Source organism: Papaver somniferum, chromosome 5, assembly GCF_003573695.1.
Source record: "Papaver somniferum cultivar HN1 chromosome 5, ASM357369v1, whole genome shotgun sequence".
In the NCBI taxonomy this organism is placed as follows: domain Eukaryota; kingdom Viridiplantae; phylum Streptophyta; class Magnoliopsida; order Ranunculales; family Papaveraceae; genus Papaver; species Papaver somniferum.
In genome coordinates, this window is record NC_039362.1 from 188742915 (window position 1) to 188753304 (window position 10390).

Consider the following 10390-nt stretch of genomic DNA (forward strand, 5'->3'; position numbering starts at 1 on the left):
TTGGTGTTGACTCCGGTGTACTTCAGTTACCAATCTGTTGTTTTTTCAGAAATTTCGATCGTGCAAACTTCGTGAAATTTAAATCAAACTAGATGTTGGGAAGACTTCATAGATGCTGCTCAGTAGTGCCAAAGATTTTCAGCACAAAGGACGGAAATTTGAGTTAGTTAATGAACCCTGGACAGGCACGCTATTGCCCTGCTGCTAACCCTTATGCCAGACAATGGAACACTAAAAAAAATTCGACCATAAACAATCCGTTTTTTGTCTCTCGGTATCCTATTCTGTCAGTGCGGCTGAAGATGTCAACCTGCATTATAAATTCTGAGCTTACAGCGAGTCCTACTCTGTAGGTGAGGCTGGAATTGGTGGCCAATCAGTAAAAAATATCACCCCTTCCTGAATGCCATAAATTATGCCTCTTAAGTTAACAAGAACAACTCTTATCTACCAGTGTTTGCCAATTCAACCTTCCCTGGTCACAGACACTCCTAGATTTGCCAATTCAACCTTCCTCTTGGGGAATCTCTGCTAAATAACCTTGTCAAACTGATGAGGTATTTCTGTGAAATTTGTTGATACAATTCAGTCAAAATTCTAATTTGTGACCATATAGACAAAAATTGTATTTCAAAGTTCAGATAAAACAAGAAACGGAAAGGATAAAAAGACCATGATACAATCTCCGATCCAAATGCTATACGAAGTTGATGAAATTCAGGTAATGTGCCTATAAATGCTTCAAGATTGAGGTATCTCATATTTTTAAGCTAACAGCCTAACACCCCATTTTTAAGCTAATTCTGCAACAGAAACAAGATTGTCAACAGCAAATTTTGCACAAACTGCAGTCACGAATGGTAGTTAAGGAGAAAATGGATACGTGTTATCACAAAGAACTCTGCTTGTAGGTTCTTGTGAAACGTATTGATGAATGAAAAACCATCAAGTGCTTGTAACTCAAATATAGGCGACGGACAGTAACAGCTACCTGGTCCGGACTCACAATAGTCAGCATCATGGAAATGACAGTACGAATTTCAACAGTTTTCCTAAATGAGCTACCAGACGTATAAGATGATAAGGTACAGTGGTTCAGCTGAACTAGCAAAAAAGTGGACTACAATATTAGTTCCTTTTAACAAGTAATACCATCATTCCCTATCTTACTATACTTAAACCAAGACTGAACCCTCTCATTTAGATATTTCCTGCCAAAATTTATATTGGTGTCCAGTTAACTCTGACTTATCATGATAAAAAGTGGACCTAAAGTTCATTTTTAACACTGGGAGAATGTGCAGAAGTGACTGATACAGGGTGGGATTGAGAATTACATGCATATATTTATCATCTGTAATTGTGAAGACATCACATTGCGAAACTACGAAATACATACCTCAACGTCAGGGCAGCAATAGAAAAGTGGGTCACATGCATCAACAATCATTACAAGCTGGGAAGAAGAGTATGTGGTGGATTATAATTGCAGGATGTATAAAATGTAGGCGCACGAACATCATAACAAGAACAAAGTTCACAAATCTGTTAAAATGGGTGCAAAAAGGAAAACATCACCGAGAGCCTGAATAGCTAAACTAAAGCGCTAAACATCCTGGACGCAAACTATAAGATACTACTGACAAGTCTAAATTCTGTAGGCCATGGAATACGTCAAGCTAGTTAGGTGTTTGGTGAAATTTCAGTTGATGCAATTCTGTAAAAATATTAATGTTTGGCCATATGGACAAGAATAGTATTTCAATGTTCGAATGAAATAAGAAATGCAAAGCATAAAACAGACCAAGATAAACCCAAAAGTCAGATAATGTGCCTATCAATACTTCAAAACTGAGGTATCTCATATTTTTACGCTAATACCGCAACAGAGACAAGATTGTCAAGTGCAAATTTAGCACCAGTTGCAGTCACAAATGGTAGTTAATGACGGAATGGATGTGTTATCAAAAAGAACTTTGCTTGTGAATTTTATATATGAATGCAGACAAACTTAGGTGTAGCTTTTTGTTCAAACTACCATTTTTCGTGATATGATACAACACTAACATAACAGGACCGGTTGCAGTACCAGTCAAAAATATATATAAAGTATCAATTTCTACAACAAATACTACCTCCGTTTCTGGAAAAGTGTTACTTTCACTTTTTCATTTTAGCCTATTTTTTAGGCTAAAATGAAAAAGTGAAAGTAACATTTTTCCAGAAACGGAGGGAGTAACATATAGAAACAAGAAGAAGAATAAATTCCCTTGATACTACCAGAAAATCCCTCACTTTCCACAATTATGTCAGCATTTACTTATTCAACTCCCATGCATACCAAATAACAAGATGCAGAGTTAGCAAAGTAATATAGCTTAACCTTGAAATAAGAAAGTAAGAAAACACTCCTGTAAAGTTGGATTGATGGTATAAAGACATAATGACAGTAGCCTACATATATTACTCCCTAAGACAGTGTCAACAACATTTAGGTTCAAAATGAATCCGCACGAAGATTACCAGATTATAAGTAGGTACCCAGGGTCCCATCCTCCAATAGCTGGTTGAAAGGTTGAGCATGGCTTTCTATCTCCTCAATTTCAACTGACTCCGTCATCTTTGTATCTTCTTCCCCTAATTCTTTCAACGAGACTGAATTGAGGAAATACTCCACCAAAATGTTCTTACCCTGGGTCTCATCCTCCAACAGCTGGTTGAAAGGTTGAGCATGGCTTTCTGTCTCCTCAATTTCAACTGACCCCATCATCTTCGTATCTTCTTCCCCTAATTCTTTCAACGGAACTAAAGTGTTCTTGTGAGGAAATACTCCACCAAAATTTTCTTTAAAATCCATAATACTTTTCGAGGTTGAAGCTTTTGGGTTGTGAATGTTGATATGGTTATCATGGTGAATTAAAACATTACAACTCTTTGTAACCGCAAAGATTACGCTGTTAAGAAGCCTATACTTTTCTTCACTGTCACTGTCACTGTCACTGTTAGAAAGCCTAGACTCTTCATTGTCAAACACCCTAAACTGTTTCCTCCAGCCCATTGACTGATGTCCATCTCGCTCTTTCATCCAATGATTATCATCCTTATTTTTTAATAGCCACACGTCCCAATATTCAGCTTCATTGATCTTTCCGTAAATAACTGAAGACAAACACCCATCCAGAACACTTATATGATAATAACAATCACCATATTTTGACGGCAAAGGAGGTGGTGTAAGATCTGAAAACTTTTCCTCAGCCAAATCGAAGGTCACAATCTTTCTTACATCCATCCAATAAAAAGATCCATTGACAAATACACCTTCTCCCCAATGTTCTATTGTTCCAAAATTGAACTTTCCAATGTTTCTCCATCCATTTCCACTCCCCAGAGTGTATACACAAACTTCCATGAACTCGGTCTCCTCAAACGACATTACTGCTACGACTTTGTACTTGTTGGTAGAAGAAACATAACCGAAATCCATTTTGGTTATCTTAATTCGTGGAAGCATACAGAATTCTCCGGTGATGAGGTCATACCTATAACCAAATTCGCTCTTCCAAACACCCATTCCAACTGTGTTAATTTCTGGAAGCATAATGTACTCTCTGGTGATGGGGTTACAAATGTAAGTTTTTCCTGGTGAGTGGAATTTGTCAAGACATATTAAACCATTACACAGGCCAACAAATCTAGTCCCGTACCCAAACGGAGGCTTGTAATTAACCCTTGTAATTCTCTCAATCGATTCATGATTCTCATTAAATTCAAAATAATGAAGATTGAAACTACTATTCCGATCAACGATACCATTACTCCGAGGAATATAAGTCATAGCAATGAAACCTAACTTACCAGAATCAGCCGCAGGATGATTGAGATGATCTAAATGCATCTTGCAGAATAATGGAAGGAGAACAATACGTCTCCAATTCGTGCAAACTGACTTGCATTCCAGGACATCTTCAGTAGGTAATCGACTGATAATGTCCAGCGTAATCTCTTCCGGTAGACTGTTGAAAAGATCCATTAGAACCACGATCTAGTTGAACAGAGAAATTTTCAGAGAGAAATTAGAAAACCTAGGGTTTAAGAAAGCCCGATTTGTGGATGCGGAAAGTGAAAAGGCGAAGTGAATCGGTTTTTTAAGAAGGGAATCTGCATTCTACGTTTCAAGAGTGTGAGTCGTGTCATGTGGCACCTGGCTAAAAGTAAAATCTGCATTTTACGGCCCAAAAACTTTGCAAAACGTGCCCAAGAAGTAAGAACCAAAACCTGTATTTTTTTTCTTCTTTTGTTCCACTCTAGCAGCATAGTGCCTTGGAGAAGTATTCAAAGGCTTTTGTGTTCTCTTTTAGGTACACATCGAGAAAATGGAGAGCATTTATTTTTTTTCCGATGTTTACATGGAACATGAATTTCAACAAACAAACTTTTGGGGTGAAATGCATCACTACAGACCCAGTCCTCGTAGTCCAATCTTACTTTCATTTGAAACAAACTTCGGCCATCTTGTATGCATGTCCTGATTACTGAAGCTGAAAAAGAAAAAAGAGATCGCCAAGCAAAAATACTTGAATCTAAATTAAAGAAGGTTATTATTGGGGCGTCACACTCCTTTAGAAGGGCTTCACTTGAATATCTGGTGACCAAAAATCTGGTTAAGGGATATTTTTGATACAATAGCAATTTGTCTAAATTATCCTTCAATTAAAATTAAAACAAAAACATAATAAAAACCTAATCTAATCTTCGCACTTTCAAACTTTTGACTCCTGCTCTTCTTCTTTTCCTCTTTCTCTTCTTCTTCACAATAAATTTTCATATCAATTCATTTCATCGTTTTCGATTAATCGGCGATCCTAAAATTGAACCTCGTAGGATTGAAATCTGTATGAAAAATAAGGAAGAAACAAACTGATTGCAGTGATGGTAATCAAAATCTCAATCAACCCCCTGACCAACAACTTCATCCTCAACAGCCACCGATTGAAGCAACTGATTTTTCGGATTTTCGAACTCCTTAACAACAACCCATGGTGTATGTAAGGTATTAATCGACAAACACATCTATTCTTACTCGTTTTGTGCTTAAAATATGTTAGATTGAATCAAATTGAAGCAAATTTAGGGTTTCTGTTTTGTTTTTGAAGGTGTTACGCCTAGATTCGCCAAGCGTAAGTCTAGTGTTTGAAGAAATTTAGAGGAATTTAAACCGTAAACTTTGAATTGCATGTCGTATTACGTCTAGGTTTAGTTGATTTCCAAACGTAATTCCAATTTTACGTCTAGGTTTAGTTACTGAATTTTCCTTTCGTCAACCTAGACGTAATTTGCATTTTACGTTTTGTTTGAAACCTAGGCATAATTCTTCCTGGATGTTTTGAAGAAATTTTAACTTTGGGTTTACGTCTAAGTCTTGCACCACATTTTCCAGACGTAATGTGGAACGTCCAGGTTTTTTATATGTCGAACATAGACGTCATCTGAAACTTCCAGGGTTTGTATATGTCCAACCTAGACGTAATTTGGAACGTCCAGGTTTTCTATATGTCGAACCTAGACGTAATTCATCCTGAACATCAAAAAAAAATTTATAGATTGACTTGTGTTACTAATCCATCAATACTGATTGCATAAGTGGAATTTCTTGTAATTTGCAGGAATCGTGATAGAGCAAAGCCTAAAAAGAATAGAAGAAATAACTTAACACCAAAAGATACTCCTACACCTCGCCATGAAATTCATTGTGGGGTCGATTATAGAGGTCTCCCCAAGGATGCTAACAAGAAGAAGGATATGATTCAAGGAAGTAGCTCAACATGTCCTGAAATTGAAGATAATGTTTTCCAAGATATAGAAATTGAAGGGGATCAATTTCAACTACCGGTGATATCGAGAGGTACACTCGTGATTAGAAATACACCAAATCAACAAGAAGAAGAAGAAGTTGTCGTTGAAGGAAAAGGGAAAAAAGTTGTTGTTACTTCACCTGAAGGTACACATCAACCTCAAGCGAAGGAAAAGAAGCCGAAGAAGAAACCTTCACCAAAAGGCAAGCATATTCCTAAAGAGGATGATTTGTTGCCTTCGAAGAAGCATGGTAGACTTTGGGGTGAGGCGCCCGATAAATCTACGGTCTTATTTGGTTATCCATATTCATGGGATGCTAAAGTTTGCCAAAGCAAGGTAATAATCTAAAATTTTCACTTATTTTGCATGATTTTGTTCAACTTGATATTATTTGGTATAATTTAGAAATTTAAAAAAAAAATTGTTTATACATTCTTTGTAGGATCATGAAGTTGCGATCAAGAAATTGAAACATAAAAAGGTTGGTTATTGGCGGTTAGGTGAAGAATGTAAAGCGGTTCATGATTTTATAGTGGATACAGGGATAGATAATGGAATTCTCAACCATCATCATGAGTTTGATTCTAGTATTGTCACTGCTTTTAGAGAGCGTATTGGTTAGAAACCGATACTTTTCATCTCCCATTCGGTGAGATGACAATAACGCCGGATGATACGAAGCAAATCTTGTACTTAGCCATTGAGGGAAAATCTGTTTATGAAGGTTTTGACAACAATATGAGTTGGGAAGACCTTTATGTCCTTGTCAAAGACACACTTGGATGGGAGAGAGCTGGGACAGAGAAACAGTTTAAGTGGGTAGGTGGAGATAAACTAGATGAACCAAGAGAAGGTCCATCTATACCTGTCAAGAAGATAATGTTGAAGAATCTGAAAGATATGTTTGGAGGAACAAGAAAGGCGGTAGAATAACGTGGGGAGGTGATAGATGAAACAAGAGCTCGTCGTACAACCACCGCATACCTATTGCATTCCCTTGGTACCATATTCTTTCCTGATAACTCGGAGAACTGAGTAAATGTTCACTACCTACAATGGTTAAAAAATCTCCAGGACACCAAAAAGTATGCTTGGGGCACTGCCACCCTCGCTTATTTACTTGATTCTTTTCGAAAATCTTCGAGGGTTGGAGCCACTGACCTTGCTGGGATTGTTGGTCTTTTTCAGGTAATTTATATAGTTTCGGTTTTGTTATATCTATCATTTTTTTATTGGTTTTATGTATATAGTTTTTATGGTTATATATAATTTGTTAGGCATGGGTATATGACCACTTTCCGAGCATGAGACCTTCTACAACTTGGTCAGACGATGAAACTGGTGCTACAGGAAAAAAGTTTATATTCACTGGTACCTAAGCAAAGCACAAAGAAGATAAGATAGCTGCTTTAAGGTTGGAAATGGATGCTCTCACTGTTGAAGATGTGATATTTGATCCTTATATAGATCTAAAGGAAGATGAATTTAGAGAAGAGCATGATCATCGTGTTTTTTCAAGATTGGAATCCTACAACGGGCCTTTGTTTCATCCTTATGGGTACGTAATGGCCAATCCACGTAGAGTTCTCTGCCAATATGGTTATGTGCAAGAAATAGTCACTCAAGAATCGTTCAAATTGTGTGCTAATACTTCCAACGTAAAAACTACCAATGTCGTGCTCAACTATAGCCCAGAGCCAACTATTGATGTTTGGAACGACCGCAGTAACAAAGATTACCAAATCCAAATGAAGGATCCCATTCCTTCTCTAGGAACAAAGGAAGCGGAAGAAGGTTATTTGGAATGGTATTACCATTTTGGGCATCCCCATGTGATCAATAATGATCCGGAAGCGGCGAAACATATCCAAAGGGATCTAGAAAAGAAGAAGTGTGAAGCCGAGAAGAAAAGCTTACTTCATATGGATTGGAAGGCGCTTTATTTCAAGACGGTAAGTAAAGTTGTTATATTTATAATATGTTTGCTAATGTTTCATAACACTATATTTGTTTGTACTAATATGTTTCATTTTGATATGTAAAATTGAAAAATTAATGCCTTCAATTTGCACAAACATTGACTCCATGCGTCAAAAAAGATGAGGCCCTCCCAAGTTCACAAGTAAAGATTTTACAACAACAAATCAAAGATGTGTTTGATTCAAACAAGGATGATTCATCTAAGAGGGGCACGAAGAGGAGTAGGCATTCGTCGAGAGATGTGGGTACTAGTCAACGTCAACCATCACCTAGTAGTTCTAAATCTACAGAAGAAGAAATGCATGCTCGTGGTCGTGGTCGAGGTGGTCGTGGTCGAGGTGGTCGTGGTGGTCGTGACGGTCCTCTTACTCTAGGTGGTAACAAAAGAGGTCGTGGTCGTACTCGTAATGAGTAGACATTGTCCTTAAACTCTATCAATATCATAATTGTAGAAGACTATTTAGTTTCCTTTGGTTGTTTTTGTGGTTTGTTATGAACAAGTTTCCTTTGATGTAAAAAACTATTTAGTTTTCTTTGGTTGTTTATTTGGTTTGTTATGAACAAGTTACCTTTGGTGTGGAAGAATATCAATTTTAGAATGAAGTTTCCTTTGGTTTGTATTAGCTAGAGTGAATTTATTTACGTATCTTTATGTTTGAGTGAATGCACAAATTTGGCTTAGTAATTAGCTAGAATGAATGAATAAGTCCAAAAATTGGATTTGTGCTGCTAGTTTTAAAGTGAAATGCAAAATCAAAAATAGGTATTCAGGAACATTTACGTCCAGGTTGGGGGTATGCACAACCCAGACGTAATACTGAACAAAAAAAATTTGAGGACTTTTGCAGGTTTACGCCTAGGTTTGGGGTTCGGAAAACCCAGACGTAAACCTGGAAGAAAATATTTCTCAGAGTTACGCCCAGGTTTTCTTTCCCTCCAACCTAGACGTAACCATGACAATTGCATTCTTTGCTTGGCTCCTTTGATTACGCCTAGGTTCGTGTTCTCTAAAACCTAGACGCAAGTCGTTTTTATAGTGAGTTTTGTTCTTTTTTTGTCCCTATTTGGTTTGAAAATAGAGCCGTTAGGAACTTGTACTACCTAATTTTTGAAAATAGAGCCGTTACACATCTTGGTTTTATATATAAGTTGAACATACATGCTCAACCATCTTATTTTTTTTCTTATTTATACATTACATCTTCAACATCAACCATCTCCACCTAAACTCTTACTCTAGTATAGAAAGAAAGACACTAGATTATGGCTGAATCTGGTTTTGCGTTGGATGAAGATTTATGTCTTTGCCGCAACTATGTACTATGTTATCCAAAAGGAGGAGAAGAACGACCTCAAGATGGTCTTGTGACTACAAGTTTTTTGAGAACCATTTATGAAAACTTTTTCTCTGAAACCGGTAACCCTTATAAACGTGATGGAATTAAGTTGTATTGTCGCTACGGAACGATAAAGGATCAAGTTAAATAATTTATGAAATTAGTTCGTATTATTGGTCAAATACGACTTATAGGTGAAACTGATTCTGAAGTTTTAGAGTGTGCGATTCAAGAATTGAGAAGGTGAAAAAGGTCAAATTTCCAATACTTACCTCATTTCAACATCTTGAAGGACTTCTATCACACTCGTAGAACCGATTATTAGTCCCTTTATAATGAAATTTTCATGTAATGTCATGTGGTTTAATGGGTTGTAATTTCATGCATCTATGTGATTTAGTGGGTTTAATGGATTGTAGTATGGGCTAGTAAAGTACCTTGAGTTCCATAATTTATCAATAAAAAACAATTTCAACAAAATACTTATGCGAGTTCTTCAAAATACATATGCTATTGTCACATCTAGACAAAATACCAAAATACATATGACCCTATTATCACTACTAGACAAAATGTTTTATTCCTAGTGAGTCATTCAAAATATCTTCACCACCCTTCACGAACGTTTAGTCATCCTCATCAACGCTCATAAGTGTAAATGAGACATTACTCCTCGATATTTGATGTGCCTTCCAAAATTCAAAACTTTCTTCGAATCTATTACACCATGATTTGGACATTTCGTTACAATCGAATAATGGTGGTAATGGGCATCCTTCACTCATTTGGAGGCCGATTAAATGAATTCCGTGCACGTAACCAATCACCACTCTTCTTGTTTGCAATTCTTCATCATATGGTATTCTTGTTGGTTCAAATGTGAAGCTCAATGCATTTGAGATATAATGGACAACGCAATTGAATGCATTGGCGAGTAGTTGGCCGTTTATTGGCGTTGACATTCAATACTCACTTGTCAAACATTTATTGTCGTGTAACCGCTTTTCCCATGCGACAAACCTTTCGTTTAACACCGTCTCGGACTCGTCTTTTTCAAATCTCATCATTGGTATGTAATAATCTCGGTACCTACGTAGTTCAATTAAACATTTTTGCCTTACATAGTCAACTTCTTCACAACCCCAATCTTTCGCGTCTTCAAAGGGTCCAAGTTGATCCATGGAGACGTGGTAACCACAATTTCCATCTCCATCTAC

At 36.9% G+C, this 10390-nt stretch overlaps 1 protein-coding gene across 4 annotated transcripts; it reads right to left on the reverse strand.

The window, feature by feature from the left end:
* Positions 1-463: 463 nt before the first annotated feature.
* LOC113284012 (F-box protein At3g07870-like) lies at positions 464-4116 on the reverse strand. Of its 4 annotated transcripts, none has more exons than XM_026533401.1 (2): positions 2524-4116; positions 464-563 (listed from the first exon to the last, which is right to left on the reverse strand). In XM_026533401.1, the coding sequence occupies exon 1, from the start codon at positions 4031-4033 to the stop codon at positions 2528-2530; it is 1506 nt and encodes a 501-aa protein (XP_026389186.1). In that variant the 5' UTR covers positions 4034-4116; the 3' UTR covers positions 464-563; positions 2524-2527. The 4 variants fall into 4 exon arrangements, with proteins under 4 accessions (XP_026389186.1, XP_026389185.1, XP_026389187.1 ...); XM_026533400.1 differs by lacking the exon at positions 464-563 and adding an exon at positions 665-803; XM_026533402.1 differs by lacking the exon at positions 464-563 and adding an exon at positions 1433-1545.
* Between the last annotated feature and the right edge of the window lie 6274 nt (positions 4117-10390).